This window comes from Nicotiana sylvestris, chromosome 7 (assembly GCF_000393655.2).
Source record: "Nicotiana sylvestris chromosome 7, ASM39365v2, whole genome shotgun sequence".
Taxonomy (NCBI): domain Eukaryota; kingdom Viridiplantae; phylum Streptophyta; class Magnoliopsida; order Solanales; family Solanaceae; genus Nicotiana; species Nicotiana sylvestris.
This window is the reverse complement of record NC_091063.1, coordinates 122,390,721-122,412,219: the sequence shown is the minus strand read 5'-3', so window position 1 is coordinate 122,412,219 and position 21,499 is coordinate 122,390,721. Positions and strand designations below refer to the sequence as shown.

The 21,499-nt window shown below is 37.5% G+C and overlaps 2 protein-coding genes across 3 annotated transcripts; one reads left to right on the top strand and one right to left on the bottom strand.

Moving 5' to 3' along the window:
* Window positions 1-1,811: 1,811 nt before the first annotated feature.
* On the top strand, window positions 1,812-5,670 carry LOC138873712 (uncharacterized). Its single transcript, XM_070152188.1, has 11 exons — window positions 1,812-1,930; window positions 2,123-2,382; window positions 2,528-2,640; window positions 2,789-2,925; window positions 3,307-3,464; window positions 3,566-3,770; window positions 3,987-4,293; window positions 4,581-4,724; window positions 4,972-5,070; window positions 5,253-5,366; window positions 5,575-5,670. The coding sequence occupies exons 1-11, from the start codon at window positions 1,812-1,814 to the stop codon at window positions 5,668-5,670; spliced, it is 1,752 nt and encodes a 583-aa protein (XP_070008289.1).
* Window positions 5,671-9,574: 3,904 nt separating this feature from the next.
* On the bottom strand, window positions 9,575-18,523 carry LOC104240680 (phospholipid-transporting ATPase 1-like). 2 transcript variants are annotated; one of them, XM_009795553.2, is made up of 11 exons: window positions 18,284-18,523; window positions 18,093-18,171; window positions 15,954-17,922; window positions 14,166-14,517; window positions 13,145-13,913; window positions 12,880-13,003; window positions 12,460-12,679; window positions 11,128-11,586; window positions 10,727-11,027; window positions 10,000-10,200; window positions 9,575-9,924 (listed from the first exon to the last, which is right to left on the bottom strand). In XM_009795553.2, the coding sequence occupies exons 3-9, from the start codon at window positions 17,632-17,634 to the stop codon at window positions 10,826-10,828; spliced, it is 3,807 nt and encodes a 1,268-aa protein (XP_009793855.2). In that variant the 5' UTR covers window positions 17,635-17,922; window positions 18,093-18,171; window positions 18,284-18,523; the 3' UTR covers window positions 9,575-9,924; window positions 10,000-10,200; window positions 10,727-10,825. The 2 variants fall into 2 exon arrangements, with proteins under 2 accessions (XP_009793855.2, XP_070006655.1); XM_070150554.1 differs by having other exon boundaries at window positions 9,575-10,200.
* Between the last annotated feature and the right edge of the window lie 2,976 nt (window positions 18,524-21,499).

Sequence of the window (21,499 nt, the reverse complement as noted above, 5' to 3'; positions counted from 1 at the left end):
TAGAGACCAAACCAAAAGTTATATTATCTCTATCTTTTTTCACATGCTCTCTCATATATATATATATATATATATATATATATATATATATATATATATATATATATATATATATATATATATATATATATATATATATATATAGAACATGTACAAGGTTTGACCTAACACTTGATTCTGAAAAACCTATCATCTCAAGTGACAGCCGCCATTGTTTCCTCTAGGTGCACTCAAGAACAAAGCTGCTAAAAACCAAGGACCAGATCCTAACATTGAAGATGTCTTGAATCCTTAAGTTTGTTGAGTCTTTGTCTTTTTTTCTTTACTTTTAAACCTAAGTGGCTTTCTAGAAGTATTTTGTAGGACATTATTCAACCATTGTTGTTTTAGTTGTTTGACTAGAGTTAGTCAAAGAGCGTTGCTTTATAATAGAGTTGTTACAAAGAGCTTATAATAGAGTTATTGTAAGGAGTGGAGGATTAAGAGTTTAATTTCTATATTGAAATATATCGTATTCTGAAGTTTGCTCAGTTTAGTGGAGTTAAAATCCTACTGGGTAGGTCGTGGTTTTTAGTCCCTTAGGCAATGAGTTTTCTACGTAAATATCGTGTGTTCTTTGCTTACTGCTTGTTTACTATTGGAACTAATAGAGAACTTGGTTCTCTATATTGTTTGCTGGACTCCTAATTTCTATCAGTTGGTATCAGAGCAGGTTCTTTCTAAAAGGTTAACACGTATAAAGGATCTTCATCATGGCTGCTCTAGCACACTTCGAGGAAGGACAATCAACCGCAAGACTTCCAAGATTCAATGGCAAATACTATGAATGCTTAAAAACAAGAATGCATGACTTCATCATGACTGAAGACTCAGAGTTGTGGGATGTGATTTGTGATGGTACTTGTTCCCATGAAAGCAGCTGGACAGAGAATAAGGACTGGCCCTGAGACGAGGAAAGAATACAATGATGCTGATAGAAAGGCTGTTGAAAAGAACTTGAAGGCAAAGAAAGTTCTTGTTTGTGGTGTTGGACCAGATGAATATAATCGTGTCTCAGCATGTGAGTCTGCCAAGGTGATCTAGGAAGCCCTCAAAACTGATCATGAGGGAACTACTCAGGTAAAGCAGTCCAAGATTGATATGCTTATCACTAAGTATGAGCTCTACAAAATGAAGGAGGATGAGTCCATTCAAGATATGCATACACGTTTACCTCCATTATCAATGAACTTCATTCTTTTGGAGAAATCATTCCAACAAATAAGTTGATCCGGAAGATACTCAACATTCGACCAGGTACTTGGAAAAGTAAGGTGAATGTCGTCACTGAAGCCAAGAACCTATAGAATGTGACCATTGATAAGCTAATTGGAAATCTCAAAACCTATGAGATAAAGTGAAAAAGGACCTTGAAAGAGGAGAGCACAAGAAGGAGAAGAACCTGGTTCTCAAGGCTGCCAACATTGACTCTAGTAGTGATAAATCTGACATGGCGTATCTCACTCGAAGATTCCAAAAGATGGTTCGAGGAAATGGTGAAATTCCCAAGAGAGAAAGTTCAAGCAGGAACTTCAAAGAAAATGATTATTTTCATAAGTGTGGAAAGCCTGGACACCTTATTAAATACTATCCACTTCATAAGCAGGATCAGTACAAAAACAAGACTGATAAAGTGGTCAAGAGGAACTCGGTCCCTGAGAGGAGGTTAAAAAAGAGATGTTGCTGACAACGTGGTGAAGCAAGCACTGGCTGCCTGGGGAGATTCCTCCATTTAATCTGAAGGTGAAGATGACCAAGGATATATATCTGTGATGGCTTTTGAAAATGAATCCTCAGAATATGATTCTATCTTTGCATTCACGGTGAAATTTGATGATGAGGAGGACAAGAAGGAAGATGAGGCTGGAGTGAGAGGAAGCAATCAAAAATAGTATATTGATAGTAGCTGCTCGAAGCATATGACCAGAAAAATTGATGAATTCCTCTCACTCAAGGCCTTCCAGAGTGGGAGTCTGTCCTTTGAAAATGGTAAGAAGGGCAATATTCTTGGTGTTGGCAAAATTAGAAAAATACTCTCATATGCAATTTAAAATGTATAATATGTGAATGGCTTGAAATATAGTCTGTTAAGTGTGTCCCAAACATGTGAAAAAGGAAATGAAGTAAAGTTCTTGTCCAAATCTTGCATTGTCACCAATCTCAAAACTAGTGAATTAGTGTTGATAGCCAAAATGTTCAAGAACATCTGTATTGCAGACTTTGACTTACTGAATGGTGGTGATTTAACATGCCTGAGTGTTATTGATGATGATGCTGAGTTATGGCACAGACGACTGGGATGCAAGCTTTACCTTGCTGAACAAGTTGATCAAGAAGGACTTGGTTTGTGAGCTGCCTAAGTCAAAGTTTAAGGATCACAAGGTATGTGATGCATGTGCAAAAAGGAAGCAGGTCGGGTCCTCGTTTAAACCAAAGAAAGAAGTGATTATCTCAAGGCTACTTGATCTTCTTCATATGAATCTTTGAGGACCTATGAGGGTTCCCAGTAGAGTAGGAAAGAAGTACATCTTTGTGATTGTAAACGACTATTCGAGATTCACATGGACATTGTTTCTAAAGACCAAAGATGAAACATTTCTTGTAATTGTTGCATTTGTGAAGAGATTCAAGTGAAGTTGGGAAATTATGTTGTGAGTATTAGATCCAATCACAGTACTGAATTTGACAATGCCGAGTTCGATGAGTTTTGTGCTGAAAATGGTATAAGACACAATTTTTTTGCTCCTAGACACCTCAGCAAAATGGTTTTATGGAGAGAGAAAATAGGACTCTTGAAGATATGGCTAGAACAATGTTGATCGATATTGATGTACCTAAGAGTTTTTGGGCTGAAGTAGTCAACATTGCATGTTACTTGATTAACAGGTGCATGATTAGGTCCCTACTTGAGAAGACTCCTTATGAACTGCTCAATGGGAGAAAACCCAAGCTGACATACCTGAGAGTGTTTTGATGCAAATGTTTCATTCTCAACAATGGTACGGAGGCTTCAGAAAAATTTGATGCAAAAAGTGATGAGGGAATATTTCTTGGTTACTCCTCTTAAAGAAAGGCATACAAAGTCTATAACAAAAGAACCCAGTGTATAGAAGAAAGTGTGCATGTGATTTTTGATGAATCCTATGAATCAATAGGGAAAATGTCACATAACAAGGAAGATAAAGATGGAGAATTTTCAAAAGTTCCTAGAGAAGCTATAAATATTGCCAATGAAAAGACTGACTTGATGAGTTAAGTCAAGTAAAGCGACGAAGAAGATGCAATAGAACCTCCATCATTCACAAAGGAACTGGATCCCTCTATTACCTCAACTGAAGTTGAGCATAGGGTTATTGATGATGTATCAGGTACTCCTAATACAGGACAAAGGAGTGGAAGTCATACTTCTATTGATTTCAATGATGGTTAAAATATGGAGGAACCTGGTCCTTCAATTCTAAAGTTCAAGTATCCAACTGATATCACAAGAGTTCACATCCCCTTAAAAATGTGATCACACCTTTAGATTCTGATATTCAAACTAGATCTAAGGCAAGAAACATATTTGCCTTCTCAGCCTTCCTATTTCAAATTGAACCTAAGAACATCCATGAAGCATTGAAAGATGCTGACTGGATAACTGCTATGCAAGAAGAACTCCATCAATTCGAGAGAAACAAGGTGTGGCACCTGGTTTTTCGCCCTTCAGACAAAACAATGATTGGAACCAGGTGGGTGTACAGGAAAAGGCTTGATTAATTTGGAAATACAACAAGAAACAAAGTAAGTCTGGTGGTCCAGGGACATAATCAAGAAGAAGGGATTAACTATGATGAGACTTTTGCTCCGGTTTCTCGGATGGATGCCATCAGGATTCTTATAGCTTTTGCATCTCATATGAAATTGAAATTGTTATAAATGGATGTTAAAAGTGCCTTTCTAAATAGATACTTTAAAGAGGAATTATTTATCAAGCAACCTCCTGGTTTTGAAACTCATGAGCATCCTGAGCATGTCTTCAAGCTTGAGAAGGCTATATATGGTTTGAAGCAAGCTCCTCAAGCATGTTACGAGAGGTTGTCAAAATTCCTTCTCGAAAATGTCTTTACTAGAGGAAAAATTGACAGTGCTCTATTTCTAAAGAAAAGAAGGAGAAATCGGTTGATTGTACAAGTCTATGTTGATGATATCATTTGTTTTGCAACAAATGATTCCCTTTGTGAGGAGTTTGCAAAGCTCATGGGAAGTGAATCTGTGATGAGTATGATAAGTGGGCTAAATTTATTTCTTGGTTTGAAAATGAAGCAAACCTCAAAAGTCATTATGATCAGTCAATAGAAGTACATCAAGGAGCTGCTAAAAAGATTTGAGATGGAAAATTCTAAGATCATTAATACTGTCATTGCCACTACTACTCGATTAGACATGGACGAACCTGGTTCTCCTATCAATGGAACTATGTATAGGGGTATTACTAGATCTCTTCTATACCTAACCGCTAGCAGTCCTAATATAGTCTTTAGTGTTGGGTTGTGTGCTAGGTTTTAACCAAGCCCAAGAGAATACATTTGAAGGCTGCCAAAAGAATTCTGAGGTTTCTTAAGGGAATGCAGGACCTGGTCCTCTTCTATCCCTTAGGAAATAATTTTGACTTGATTGGATATGTTGATTATGCTGGATATTTTGTAAATAGGAAGAGTACATTTGGAATGTCATATTTTTTGTGGTCATACTTGATCTCATGAGATACAAAGAAATAAAACTTTGTGGCTCTTTCTAGTGCTGAAGCTGAGTATGTGGTTGTTGCCTCTTGTTACACACAACTGCTTTGGATCAAGCAACAACTTGAAAATTTTGGTGTATTTACAAATTATGTGCCCTTACTATGTGATAACACAAGTTCTCTTAACATGGAAAAAAAATTCGGTGCAGCACAAGAGGACAAAGCACATTGATATGAGACATCACTTGTTGAGGGACAATATTGAAAAAGGTCTTATCTGTGTGAAGTTCTACAAGACAGAGGACCAGGTAGAAAATATATATACCAAAGAACTGAGCAGGGAACACTTTGAAAGAACCCGTCTAGAGTTGTGGTTGATTAAGCTCAATTGAGGACTTGGTCCCTCGATGATTGGCTATGTGAAGAAGGAAAGGTACAATGCTAAAAAGTGTTTTCTAGCGACATCTAACTCAAATCTATACTGTTACAGGTAAACATGCATGGCAGACTCAGGACAAAACAAATGGCAAATGACATTGCACATCTAGAAGTTTTTGCTCACATTTTCAAAAATCTATCAAGGAACTCAGCTCATGTGACTCAGGTAAGTTATTCCCAACTCTTTCAATTTCTTTTAATCCCAAACATTACAACCTCTCTGAACCGACTCGTTGCCACATTTCTTTCTCACACTCGCTTGTAATCGGTACCTCTCCTACTTTATAAACCTAGCATGTGTCTCTATTCTCACTCAAAACTCAAAAATTGTCATTCTCTATCTTCAAACTTTTCTCTCCTCTGTATCTTCCAAGACAAATATAACCATGTACCAACAAGAATCTCAATCACCCATAATGTCTGAAGAGAATACAACTTTGTCTCTTTCTAAAGTTATATCCCCATATTAATCTGAACCAAATGTTTCACCCACAAAAGCCGCAATTTCCACTGAAACTAGCCCTATTGTCACTCCTTCCAAACCTTCTGGTTCTAGTCCCCAACAAAGCCGGAAAAGCCAAACTCCCAAAAAATTTGTCTCATCCTCTTCTCCTACTATTCCTACTGACAAGCCCAACTCTGATCAAACTATGTCAGTGTCTCAATTTCTTCAAAATACAAAGGAAATCAAATAAGATAATGATGGTGTTGAGGTAACTAGTCGGACTTTTGCGACAGAAGAAGTGAGGTTGGAGGAACAAATGAGTTACGGTGCTATTGTGGAATCACATGCACCTGAGGAAGATGGAAATCTGGCTACTGAAAGATATACTCAAAATACTCCTACTAAAACAGGTAATTTACCATCTCTTCCTACTGATAAAGGATTAGAGTTTGAGGTAAATCTAAGTGAAAAAGAAAAGAGGAGATCGAATATTCTTAAAAGTGAGGCTGAGATTGTGGAAGGTTTTGTTGAGGCCATAAGGGCGAGTGGTAGTGGTGAAGGGACACGGGGGAACTACAAACTCAAGGGGAACTGCAAAGTCAGGGGTAACTATGGAACCAAGGGGAACATGTGATTATGAGTGAACCAGGGGAACATGTGACTATGAGTGAAATAGGGGAACCACCTGAGGGACCTCATCCCTCCACTTAGGGAGAGTTTGAGTCATCTAGACTCAGAACTGCTCCCACTTGGGATGAGACACCAGGTTTCAATAGGCCCAACTTGGGAGAATACTAAAACACCCCAGTTCATATCCCCCCATTCCTGTTCCTTTAAAAATTATATATCCTAAGATAAGACCTGGTTCTATCCAGTCATTCTCATGAAAGTGATGAAGTTGATTCTGATGACCAAGTTGTAATATGCTTTATAAATGTAAGGGGTGGTGCTAAGAAAAAGAATAATGTTGCTTACAAGCCCCCCCACTATAAGGCAGCAGAGGAAAGCTGAACATAATAGTGCTCTAAAGGAAAGCAAGGAGAAGAAGAAGAAGACAAGAAGGCTTGTAAAGAGTACGTTAGTTGATGATGAGGAGGTGCCACCGGCAGATGTGGTGGACGTTGATGATGAGGAGGCTGTGAAGGAAGCACCTCCTCTTGTTAGAAAGAACTGAAAGAAAAATGTTGTTAGTAAGTGAAATGGACAAGTGTCTGCGAAAGCAATTGTGAGTGAAGATGCTGAGGAAGTGGAGAAGGAAAAGAGGAGAAAAGGCCTCTCAAGAAGAGGAAGAGTACTAGCGAGGAACCTGGTTCCTTCAAAAAGGCAAGGTTAGAGATGTCAGAGTTGGAAAGAAAAGCCAATTTTAGAACTCAAAAGGTGCTGCTGAGTTGAGTTTTTGGACCCGTGATTGTTGAATAGGCAGGGATGAAAGAACTAGTGAAAATTGTGGAGTTTCAAAAGGATGAGGTGGGAAGATTTTATGTTGGACTGTTTGTTGTGGATGAGAACACACCGTGCTTGAAGGTAAATGAGAAGTATTTTGTCCTAGATGAGGACATTCTTGGGGAAATTCTTGAAGTGCCCACAGGTGAGCTAGGAATAGTAAAGGTAACTATTTCCTCTGTTCTCAAAATGTTGATTGTGAAAAGGGAGGACACCTTATTAGGGGAGGGGGTATACAAGAAAGCACTTAAGCTAGAATACCAGCTATTGTTCGAGATGGTGAACAAAGTGTTGTTGCCTTGGGATGAGAGGAGATCTATAGTCTCCATTGCGGACCTGGTTCTCATCGAGGCGCTGGCTTCTTTCACTTCTATCATTCTTCCTGGAATCATGATTGAACATATGATGAAGGTGGCAAGCTTTAAGTATAGGAAGCATGATCTTTCATATAGGTTCCTTCTCATCAAAGCCCTTGAACATTTTGATGTCCAATTGGGAAAAGCTACTATGGGGACCCGGAAGCAAATGTTCATCATGAGCACACTAAAAGAATGTGAATGTATGCTGAAGAAATGAGGTGTGAGAAGAAATTCAACCATCTCACAACTAATTGAAGCAAAGGAGTCAGCAACTGCAAAGATCAAGCGGCTTCATGCTGAAAATATTGTCTTGAGGTCCAAACTCACTCAGCAGAGCACGGAACCTAGTTCCAGTGGTTCCATGGCAAAGGAGAATTCTCAGTTGAAGACTAAGAATGCAAGGTTGAGGAAGCAGGTCAAGGACTTGAAGGAACAAATAATCACTGATCAATACACTGCAAATGAAAGAGTGGACAAACTCCTCAAGACTTTTGCTCCTTAGTCCCTCTTGTCTCCTTCCTAGTGCTTCCTATCTCTATCCTTTTTCTATCTCATCTATATTCCGTCCCTTTTGAAGTTGTTGTTAATGACTTTGGAATATTGGCTTTTTAAACTTGTAATATTTGTGTTGTTGGTACTATTGTTACTTTATTTTTAATTATTATCTTAAATGGGCAATTACTATCTATTTTGTGCAATATAGTTCTCTTGTGTTTTGTTTTTTACCATGTTTGTGTGCATGCGGCATGAGTTAATGTTACTGGACTTCTTTTTGCATGTATTAATTCTGTCCTTCTTTTCAATGACGCCAAAAGGGGAAAGATAATTGAAGGTGGTAACAGTTGAATCACATGTTGAATCTGCGTGTCTAGTTCTCATGGAGAATATCAATTCTGGGTTTGTCATCATCAAAAAGGAGGAAATTGATAAGTTATGTTGTTATGGTTTTGATGATTTGTCAAACTTTGTTGAGGAACTAGATAGGAACCTGATGCGATTATTCCTTTGTGTCTGTTGTAATATGTTTCGATGTCTAGTCAAACGCTCTCGTAGAACTAGATAAGGGAACAAATATGATCAAACTTCTTTTCTGTCATTTATTCCTATGCCTAGGTTAGTTAAAAGATTGTTGAATTTTTGCCTTAGAATAGGAATAAATGAAGGAAAAGAAGATTGATATGATACGGTTTGATCCATTATGAGAGAGCAATTTTGATCCCGACAGATTATTTCTTTTTCCAATATATGAAATAGAGTATTTCACTGAGTTAATTCTTAAAAATTATTGAATCAAACTATTTAACCTTATTTTAACAAAAGAAACACGGGTTACTTCCTACCTACACAGGTATAAAGTAATTTTGTCTATCAAAATTGAACTGATGGAAAAAAATTACCTCAGTATTTTTGCCTACTCTATGAACCTGAGGGTGTTGGCTTCCAATATATCCATGTCCTTCTGCCAAGTGAACCAATAGTTGAAGAGCAATACTCAAAGCTTAGATTTGAACAAAGGAAGAAGGGACATGTTCCCATTTGGGAATTTCGGACTTATCCTGAGTCCCAACTCCCAACATCTTGTGGTCCACTATTTTTATATTCTCATTAAAATGTTCAAAACTTGGACTTGCTAAATGGTATGTTTTGGGAGACCTTAATAAGAGAGTCTAGAGAAAGAGGGCGACGTCATTTAGCCACGTACACGTCTTATTATCTAGCTAATCACGTTGCACAAAGTAATATTCGTAAGTAAGAAAATCGACTTTTTAGCCTTAGTGCGGCGCAATGCCTTTCGGGTACAGAGGCGAAGAAGGTGCTAACCAATCTAGCAGGTCCAGGGCAAATCGGGTACAGGTTCAAATCTTGCCACATTTCTTGTAGATCAACATCCTGTGATTATGGGATAATGGGACTAACAAAACAGAAATTTAAAAATGAGCATGATATATCACTATATGAATTGTTTCATTATTTTATTATTTCGTTGCATTCATTTAAAAGAAGAAACCACCACCAGTGTATAGTGCAGGAATTATTATCAGAATTTGATACATAACATGAAAATTTCCAAATTCATGACTTAAATTAAATGAGGGGATTTAGAATGGATAGTATTCTAATTAGGAATTCAGTAATATGCTCTCTTTGTTCCTTGAGTAAGTAATTCACATCATTTCAGTACTTTAGTGAACAACTTTTTCTCCTTCAATTTGTTGAAAGAGTATGGATACCCCGAACTTTACAAGAAACTATGATACACTTGTATTTCTTTCTCCCTTTGTTTTTCGGTCTTCATTTCTCTCTCTATCTTATACATGGATATAATTACTGCAACAACTTAAATACACTACACCTAAAAATCAGCCTGTCATTTTTACCTCTGCGGCAACATCCCAACCTAAGTATCAACAAACAATTATAAGATCCATCCCGATGCCTTTATTCGACTTTTCTGCCTCAACCAGATCGTCTTCATGCTGCAACAACAATAACATAACCAGTATTATTCCACACCGTGGGTCTGGGGAGGGTAGTGTGTACGCAGACCTTACCCCTATCTTGTGAGGATAGAGAGGTGTTTCCAATAGACCCTCAGCAACCAGATCGTCTTCATGCATTCTACATTAATCATCACGCTTTGGCTTTGAGTTTAACCCTCTTCCCTTTTCTTTCAGTCAAATGGTGACTCCGCCAGATCTTTTATCCACGTTCTATTAATGGCTTCACCTGCTGGCGTTACGTGTGTAGCTCATCTGAAGCACGAGCAAGATATGTTAGTGTTACGCAACCTTTGTCCTAAACACTTTGTAGCTCTCTAAAGACTAGTTCTCTGCTCTTATATCAGAGACAACTCAGGGGTGCAGCATGACAAAAATAGGGGATGGAAAATGGCATCGGTAAGTTCCACATCACGAGAAAGATATCTTTCCTAAAATACTGACCCCTTTTTAACTGTCATTTCCATTCTAAAAGCACCTAACAATTATTGTTATTATTTTCTTTTAAACAATGGAAAGATTATCTTTTTGCAAGAAAAGGTAGTTTTATCAGGTAATGGATACACTATAAGCATTCCTTTGATTTTCCTTTGGCCAATTTGAAAAGGTGCATAAGGAAGAAGGATAATTTCACACAACGGGGCCGGAGAGATGGCAGACCTTAGATCAGGTAAGATCTGTCTTTGATTGTGCGAATCCTGCCCGATTTTGATTTCCGTCCCGTGGGAGACATAGTAAATAGTTAAATGTTTGATTCCCTTGTTAGGGAGTGGCGACATACCTGCAACATCTAGACCTGAATACGACGGGAAGCCAAGCACCAGGCAAACCCAATGGAAGCTATATCTAATTGGGTGATTGGCAATGCAGACAGCACGTATTAGCTTTCACTGTGACCTGACCTAGATCTACAATGACTAGGTCTTTTCCTCAATATCTCTGCTTCTCTCGCTATCTGGATGTCCGATGGCCAGAAAATTTGGTGCATAACTTTGAGAATAAAGCGAGGAAGCAGAGCCATAACTATAATAAGCAAAATTAAGAGCCAGTAGGTCGGTGACTTCACCAGCTGATAAATTGTACTGCAGAAGACAGAAAAATTATGTTACATCATAGACCTCTTAATCTAAATGTTAAGAACGTTTAGATGTAATATATTAGGACTTCAGCGAAAATACTAACCCATAATTAGGGAAGACAGGTGTAGAGTCCAGCACCACCAAACAGACATACGTGATAATAATTGACCCCCACACTGCCATATGAGTATATATTACCCAGCGCTGTATGTCCATTGCCAAGTGAATGTTGACAAGGATCACTACTGCAATTGTCCACAAGCTACCCATACTCCATATGTCAACATCGCTCTGATGATAAGTGAATAGTGGTACATAAAAAAGAACAAGGCTCTGCCAAACTGTATCAATCATGGTGGCCCAGAAGAGTTTCATATTGTAACTTTCCTGTCTGTGGCCAGCAGCATAGAGTTTAGGATACTTAAGTAGTGTCTTATGACTTAAGTCCTTGTCCAGAATACCAACAATTACTGTAGGTACGGAAGTATAGATGACAGAATAAAACATACTACTCCAATCTGTTAATGCAGAAGTTGCAGAAAAAGCTGTGCACAATATGTACCTACAGACAACAGATTACAGGACAAATACGTTCAGATAACTGTTTCATATTGTGTTTTTTCCAAACTGCAAATCACATTCTAGGAGATATGAGAAAAAATTCAAAACATAGTAACTATAATGCATGATAACAATAGCGGATTTAGTAAACCAAGCTCAGGTTTCTAACATGCATACAAATATGATATATATATCATTGTCCTCTAAATGCAACTCAACTGCCAGCTAGCATAAACTGGCTCACACCAATTATCTGGGACAGCAACCTCAAAGTCTTATAAAAGCTTGACAATACATGATTGATATGTTTGACCAGACTCCTTACATGTACTGAAAGTCTGAAACAGCTAAACTTTCCTCCCCTTTGTTGGTTGCAAGCTTTAAGAACTGCCTTACACCCCATCTGAACAGATATCGCCACTTCCCTGGAATTCTCGACACTCACAGGCCATTATACACTATTTTACACTTTACACATAACACACATTTATGCCCACCCCGTTTATCACTCAAACCACTTGAACAAAATATTGCCACTTCCCATGGTACCCTTTTAAGCAGAAAGCTACCTGTAAGATCTCACTGGAACTCTGCCACTATTATTCCTTTTTCCATTTCCCACAAGATATACCAAATTTATAACTTTAAATCAAGAGCTTATGGCAGCACTGAAGCCCCAGCCCTTGTTTACAGATGACATTTCCATGGGGCTTTTCCAGGTTGTGATGTACATGACCTCAGATGTGTTCTTTTTTTTTTTTTTCTTTAACTTTTCTTACTCATTTGTTTGGGGACTTTGGGGAGGGGGGGATTTTTGCACAAAATATCCTATAGAAAGATCTGTAACAAAAAGTTAGAAGGAGAAGAAGCCTACCAGAAAAGCATGAAAACAAAAACAGCATTGCGGTAGAAGTTGTAAAGAACCAAATAACCAACACGCTGGTAATTCCAATGTCCATGCACAAGAAGCAAACGCTTCAGAAATCGAAACTGTCCCATAGCAAAGTCTGATGCCATCACAGCTTGGCGCCCTTCTTGACCACATATTCCAACACCAACATCCGCCATTTGGATCATTGAAACATCATTAGCCCCTGAGAAGTTTCAAAATTAGACCCGGAAAACAGTTGTGCACGCACTTGAAAAACCTTAATAACATAACATCCCCAAAGATGACACAAAACCTCATCTATATAATTCATACAAACAAGCTCTTTTCGCATCGGACAAAATTCTGATAATATATAACATTTAACATTTGCAGAAAACACCTAATAATATATAGCTAACTCACCATCACCTATGGCTAGTGTCATATCATCAGTGCGGCTCTTTATTAGATCAACAATTCCAGCCTTCTGCAAAGGGGCAACGCGACAGCAAAGCACAACTTTACATGAAGTTGCAAGATCGAAGAGCTGTGACAGGATGGCAATCACAAATAATGGATCTCAATGTACATCGAAAGGTAAAAGCTAATGTGTAACAAGATGTATACACCCTTTTTCCAAACAAAATAAGGAACCAACAAGATGACTATAGTTAGAAAGGATGATTACCTCAGACTCAAGATCTTTCTCTAAAATATACACAAGACTATTCCCATCAATTATGAGTGCTAGAGGTCCAACAGGAATTCCTTCCCCTCCCGCAAGCTGCTGCGGTAATTTATATGACTTTGTACCATTTTCTGCTTCTCTCTGCAATTTTAAGATCCGATTATCACAACTTGCGGGCTTCACACCGTATTTGGCCTTGGCGTCTGACAATAACCTTTTGCATTCATTTTCTGAAGAGCCATTAATGATGATCTGGTGCATGTCGGAGGTCAAGAGTTTGCAAGACAAACCAATTGAAATTGCAGTTTCTTGCTTATCTCCAGTAAGAACCCAAACTTTTATCCCCGCTTGCCGCAGAGACTCAATAGCTTCAGGTACACCCTCTTGTAGTTTGTCCTCTATTGCGGTGGCGCCAAGTAGTGTTAAATTGCACTCGATTAGAGATGCTGTTTGGCGTAATTTTGCTGATCTGTCATTCAAAGATGTACTAGCATCCTCATACAAGCATTGCCACTCCTCAAGTTCTTCTCCTTTAAGGTCCCTTGCAGCGACCACAAGGGTTCGCAGTCCTTCAGAGGAGTACTCATTCAAATGAGTATAAGTGGCATTTTTTATGTGTTCATGAGTTTCATGCTCTTTGCTTAAAATGCTAAACATTGAAGTATCAGCCCCTTTGACCAAAACTTTTACAGAATCATCTGGGAATCTAATGACAACAGACATTCTTTTACGCACACTGTCAAACTCATGAAGTCCTAAGACATCCAACCTGCACCAGCCAAAAATTAGTCTGCATTTCCAACGCCTAAGAAGTTATACTTTAGCAAATTACCAAAATTAACAAGAGGAATGCAAGAGAAGAAACAATGTGTGAATGTGGATGGAAAAGTCACAATGCTATAGATAGCATGCATCACTAACACTTACAATAGTAATCAATACTATTTCATTAACAAGTTCTAAAAGATTCCCCAGGGCAACTAGCACCAAACAATAAACGTGAAGTGAAACAGTCATGTACCTTAGTTTCTCACCCTTGACATCAGTCACAATATGACCAGATGTCCGCTCACACAGTGTATACCCATAAGCAGATGCAGCAGCTACAAGCGCTTGTTCATCAGGAGATTCACCTTGATACTCGATGGTGACATCAGTGTCGTCCACATTGTTCTGTACACCACATGAAGAACTTTTGGTAGGAATAGGAATCACGGTATTACATGCTGCCAACGTCAGAAAAAACTCGTCTGCAGCAATCCTCTCTTCTCCGGCTAGCTTGGCATGTAACAATTGCATTAGTTCAACATCAGTTGGAACTTCTGATTTGATCATTAACTTTCTTCGACTCGAAGGATGTTGGATTGGTTCTTCTGCACATCATTACAAAAATAACCATTTGGTTCGGTGCACAAGCATATTTAGGTGAAAACAAAACCTCAAAAGGAAGAACCAAACAAAGAACGCAGCTGGCTCCTTATTATCAGTTGATATACAAAGCTATGCATGAACATATTACATGTTCTACACTGCGGAATTATGGACATTACAATATACGAAAAGAATAACAACTACAAACACAACTAAACAGTCTGTTCTTGCAGATAACTTAAGGTCAAACTAGTGATTATTCTTTCAAGAAGAGAAAGAAAACCTCCTATAAGGCATAGGGAACCATGACTGTTGCTTATGTAGGTAATACAAGAGGACAAATACACCGTTTTAGGTTGACAAGATATAGAAAAATAGATGCTACACGAGAAAAAGAATAACTAAAAAATAAGTGAAAAGGCACTTATGAAAAGAGAGTATTCCATTGGTTACGTTAGCAATGTACTGTCAACCATGCAGGAGATCAACCTTTTACAATATGAAACATATAGCAGCAGTTATTCGCTTCAGGACATAATTTTTAAAGGAGTTACAATAATGTAAAATATTGAGTGCTTCAGACTTATAAAAATAAAAATAATTTATTTTACATGGAATAGGAATACATTTTGTAGTGTCATAAACTAATAAATCCAAACAATGAGAACAAAATAAATTTAAATCTCATTGTCGCCGTGTAAGATAACTCTTGTTAAATAAATTAACTACTTGGTATCTGAGGGTGGGAACACACACTAATGAATGACAATAATAAAAAAGCTCTTACTAAATAAATGATATATTCATGCAAGAATTGCATAAGTAAGCGTGCTCTTCACAGCCAATAAGCTCATTTGGGTATCTAATAAACCATAATGTGATGGCAATAGCATTCAAGAAAGATCCAATCCGACTACATCAGGTACATATAATTTTTCTTGGCAGATAGGCAAAGTTACAAATTTTTCTCTCAACAGTGTTGAGCAGTCTACATTCTATAACTGTGACTTCACGCCAACAAATATTATAACCAGCAGAAGCTGGAATGAAAAATATTCCAAGCATTTCAGTGAGACAAAAGGACAGTACTGTCAAGAGAATGAAGCATAAGCCATCTGACGAAACAGTGACATCGAGAATCATCAGATATTAACAACATTAAAACTAATAACTTCTGCATGTTTGCACAAATGGATTGACTTCACTTTTCTGTTTCTAGTTTTCCTGTTAATTACTTTTCCCTCTTGTACCCTTTTTCCTGCTTGTTATTTCTGGAAGTACCTAATAGGGAAAATACATAAGCATTCTACAAATGTTCGTTACATTGTCTGATCATGATAATCCTCCAGTTATGCAGGTTCAAAGATCCAACCCTTCCAGTTATACAAGTCAAAGATCCAAACTATGTTTAGAAAAATATGGCATACAGTTAGCATACCTCCAATATCTGTGTTTACTGATGCATCAGCAGCAGAAAGGGATCTCCCATAACTTTTTCCCCACACACTAGCTCTTCTGAATTCCATCTTATTTTCGGTAAGTGTTCCTGTTTTATCTGAAAAAACATAGCGAATCTGACCCAAATCCTCATTGATATTTAGGGATCTGCACTGAAACCTAGAATTACTGTTAATATCATACATATGCCTGTCTCCAATCATGAAATACGACTGTCCCAAGCGAACTAACTCCATGGTGATATAAAGAGATATAGGTATCATTATCTGGAAAACTATGATCGAACTCAGAAAGGAGAAAAATGTTTCCATAGGAATCCCATAGTACTTATACTGTTTGCCATGTTTTCCTTCTTCAAAGTAAACTCTTCTGTAATAAGGCATGGTATCAAGCTGCTCCTCATGGCGCTTCAACCATAGACCCATCCCAATTGCTACAACCAAGCACATCACGAAAAGGAAAATAGACAGCCAAAGGGTTTCCCGGTTCATATATGTTTCCAGCCTGCTTCTTTTAGATGGAGACGCAGTGCTGTTCAACATAGCTTTAGTCTCTTGCCCAGCATAAACCGCTACTCCAACTGCCCATTCTGTGTTTTTCAGCTGGCAACCACGCAATATGATATTCGATTGGCTGAGCGGAAATCTATGCCCATTAAACTCCATATTGGCCGTGAATTCATAAATGTTCCTGTTAGGCTGTTCACATCTAATAACTCCCGAAATCATCTCCCCTTCACACACTAATGAAGTTGTTTCTTGCCTAGCATACCTTGTCTTCAAGTTTGATTCACCGTCAAGATTCATTGTCTGAATATAAGCAATTCCACTAGGATCACTGGTTCCTAACAACACCATGTCACAGGGAATAGTCTCATTAGCAAGGATCTTCACAATCTCCCCGACCCGGATTTTCTTCCATCTTTTTAACTGAAACTTCCCACCAGATTGAAGTACTAGAGCCTCCCGGTTATTCTCGTTCCTATCTGATCTGTGTCTCCGCCAATCCTCATAACCATCTTTTATAGCTGTCACAGAAAGCACAAACAGAAGAGGAAACAGAGACACAGTTCTCCCAAATACAGCAAGAGGTGGAAGCTGATTCAGAGCAGCGATAGCTAAAAAGTATAAATAGGCAACCCGATGAAACTGAATGAATAGGTTCTTCGGCAAGAAAGTTATTACTGTATACTTGCTAGTTCTGATCTCATTTCCACAGAAATCAAACTTATCATTAGTCTTTTTTGGATCATTAACATGGATCAACCTAGGGTTACTTCCATGTAATAAGCTATCCTCCAACTGCATGCTTTTCTGAAGAAGCCTCTGAGATTTGTTCAGCTTATCCTGGACGCGAGAAGAAGCCCTAGACAAAGACGAATCACGGGTGGATGCTGCTCCAGATGAAGCCAACCTAGATGAATCACAGGATATTTCAAAAGCTGCTGTGTCATGCCAATGGTCCTCCGTTCCACTCCACGATACGAGGCGTTTCCTATCCTTGGGGGTGGGGGGGGGGGGTTCTGATGAATGTGGCTGGTATGATTGAAGCTCGGCTGAATGAAAGTCCTTTTTACTCACAAGAAGAAGAATAGTGTCGATCGTAAGGACGAGTTCAAAAGAAGGCTCAGACAGTAACAGCAATGGCTTGTCGGAAGTCATAAATACTTCCACCGCCGGAAAGGCATTGGAAAGAATGAAACTAAAACCTCAATAAGTAAATCAAATCCCTAATATCATTCACAGATAGACCATCCAAAGAGCATTTTTGCTCAACCGTGGGAAGCACGAGCTTATTGGTTAAGCCTTCACTCACTTTATCCTGGAACAATAGGCAGCAATTTTAATGGCGAATTCTCCCAAATACACCAGGGTGGGTCTTGCAGAAATCCAAAAACCAGACCTTTTTATGTTTCAAGCCCACCAAGCCAGGGCCAATAATGAAATCAGCTGACAAATAAAACAAAAAGAAAATAGGAAAGTTTAAAGTACATGAATGCTGTGGCATCCACCGACCCAAATAGGGCAAAACTGAAACAACTAAATCCACTCAGCAATAGATAATGCAATCAAACAAACGGACGTGTATGTAATTATTATGAGCAAAAAAAAGGGCTAACCTGTGAATCAAATGGGGACAATCTTGTCTTTTGTTCTGTCGTATCGTCTCGTAATTGGTGATTGAATGAGATGGATGCACTGAAAACGAAATCAGAGAGGAAAATGTCAGATCTGAGGAACACACACACATACACATACACAATGAAAGATGAATCAGCTTTATACAGAGCAAGAAAAAAGACAAAGAAACCTGAGATTTCTTGTTCAATATGCAAAAGGCGGTTGAAAGTGATGGAGGAGAGAGAATAGTGGGTTTTATAGTAGTATTATTATGCTGCTGCTTACGTGACTCGTCGGTCTCTGCTGCCTTCCTCCTCTTCTTGCCCCACCGGTGAAGTCTCGATTCCAAACCGAGATTCTCTCTCTCTCAGACTCACCACAACTCTCCTCTTCATTTCTCTGCTTTTTTCTTTTCATTTTTTCGTTACTATCCCTGTCTTGTTTATTCTATTTTCCTTTGTCTTGTTTTACGCAATTCTTTTTTCTTTTGAAAAAAAATATAATTTTTACTTACAACTAATTTAACTTTAAACCTGTTATTTTATACTTACAACTTGTTTAGATGGTTGTTACGTATCGTTTCATAATATATGATATTGTACTATATCATTTGATAAATATAATATTTGGATAGCTTGTGTCGTTTATCATTGTTTTATAATATTATGCACCAGCAATATGAAGAATAAACTTGCAATATTATAAAGAAAAATTATGATATTGGGTAAAATTAAAAGGTAGGATAAATGATAAAATAAATTTATTTAATAATAATAATAATAAAGAGTGAGATCGAGAGAAAAAGATAAGGTGATGACGCGACCACACCAAATCGGTCGTTACATAAAGTGGCACATGTAATCGGATTTAACGATACAATATAATAAAATTTAAGTAGCAATCAAAACAAACATCGTATTTAAAGTAACAATACGATACAATACAATAGGTAACAATCATCCAAATGACATAATTTTACCGTTAAAAGAAGTTCTAAAAAAATTCTTAACTTTCATGTAGAATTAAACATTGCAAGAAGTAGTATTTATCTCTAATAATAATTTCCTTTGAATTTGATTTTGACGATTTACGTTTTTAAATTAGATATATTTAAAGTTTATTGCGTGTATAAAACCATTGCTTGGACATTGCACTTTTCTTTCAATACTTTACTGTATCTTTACGCATATTATTATTAGTTTTGTATGGTTAGAGAAGTTTCTTTTCATGCTAGTACTTTTTTCAAACCAACTTTTGAACGAAACTTAACAGGGATGATAAAGAAAACACAAAATTAAAGAAGTAAGCAACTGAAATAAATTTTAAATCCCATTTCTTGACAGAAAAAGGGTGCTCACGTGCTCAAATTGTATATCTTCGTCACGAAAAGAATAAAGGAAGATTAGCCAAGATTACTATCACTCATGTGCAAAAGGATTGCATGCTAATAATCTTTCTTTCATTTTTCTTTTTTTAAAAGGAAAATTTGTGTTTCTGGTTGTTTCAGTGATTATCAAACTTTAGTTTTGATATTTGATCGACAATTAATATAAATATAGCTTTTGACCCATGAATTATACATTGGTAAAATACAGATGTATCCCGTGGACAATATAATAGTTGACACATTGCAAATGATGCTTATAGCCGGTTTGGCCAAGTTTTTTTTGGTCAAAAGGGTTTTTTTTTTTGGCAAAAAATTGAGATGTTTGGCCAAGCTTTTAGAAGGAAAAAAAGTGTTTTTGAGAAGAAGCAGAAGCAGTTTTGGAGAAGCAAAAAAAAATAGTTTCTCTCCAAAAGCACTTTTTTTAGAAGCACTTTTGAGAAAAATACACTTAGAAGCAGTTTTTTAAAGCTTGGTCAAACACTAATTATTGCTCAGAAGTGCTTTTCAAATTAATTAGCCAAACACAAATTGCTTCTCACCAAAAGTACTTTTGAGAAAAACACTTTTGAAAAAAACCACATCTCAAAATAAGCTGATTTTTGCAGCTTGGCCAAACAGGCTATTAGTCAGCTCGAAGTCACACAAAACTTCTTAAATGAACTAAACCAGAAGGGGGGACAGAACCTCCCGGATTATATGTACCAGGATCAACTAGTATCATCCCGAAGATGATCATTTTGTCCGGCTAAGTCAAATCAGCAAGTACCCAAGTATTTGGGATTCACTATTTGTTTACCCGTAAAATGATACAGTTGAATTTATACATTTTTTTATAAATAAGCGAATCGATCTGATCTCAAAATGATAAATAAATAAAATAAAAATGCAAGACTTAGCGTTGAAATCGAGATAAGACAGCAAATAGCTTGGTTCCAGGAGCAGAGCTTCCGAAGGCAAAAATAATAATACCAATAAACAAGAAATAAAGTGTTATTGAGCTTAGAATAATATGTAGCATAAGTTTGTCAGAAAATTCGTGTCCCCTACAATGGCTGTTGAAGTTACTATTTATAGTTGCACCTAGGGAACAAGGTCTAGGATCAAGCCCCTCCTAAATGATAATTATGGGGACCATTAGAGAATGTGTAACGGCAGACTATGAATGACATGAGTATGAAACTTGACATTTATTGATCATGCCCATGTATTCTTGTATTATCCGTTTTCATGTTGTTATTGAGCGTGTGATTATGCCCAGCGGATTGTGACTGTGAGCTTATGATTATGTCGGGTGAATTGTGATTTTGGCACGTGAGTTGTCTGTACGATTGTGATTTTGAGATGTAAGCATGAGATGCCATGAGTAAATGATGGCAGGTTGAGACCCGGGACTTGTGACTATGATATGAGGTATCACGGAGTGATTTCGTTGTGAAACTTGTGTTAGACAGCTTGATTAACTGGTTGTCCTTTGTGTTCCTTATTTGGTTTTAATGATGTTTCACGGTATTCTTATTGTTTTACTGCCTATATGCACATGTTGATTTTGTTGCCATTTACTGATTCCTTCTTTCCATTTTTAGTTTTATACTGTTATATTGCATAGGTTATTTTGTCTAGTGAGTGTCTTGACTGTATCTCGTCACTACTCCATCGTGGTTAGTCTTGATACTTACTGGGTACCGATCGTGATGTACTCATATTACACCTCCGCACATTTTTGTGTAGAGCTAGGTATTTGAGATATCGGACTAAAGCAGAGTTAGCTTGTTGATCGCAAGGATTCGAGGTAGAGTTACTTGGTCGTCGTAGTCCCTTGTAGTCATTTCCTTATATTGTACTGTCAGTTGTCATTTGAACGGTATTGTATTTTGATCCTTGATATCATTTCATGTATTCATCAAGAGTTCATGACTCTGTATTACCAGTCTTAGGAGGTTGTTATGATTATTTCTGCGTATGATTATTTCTGTTTCTGTCTCTGCATTTATATTAAACTCTATTTCAAATTATCATTGT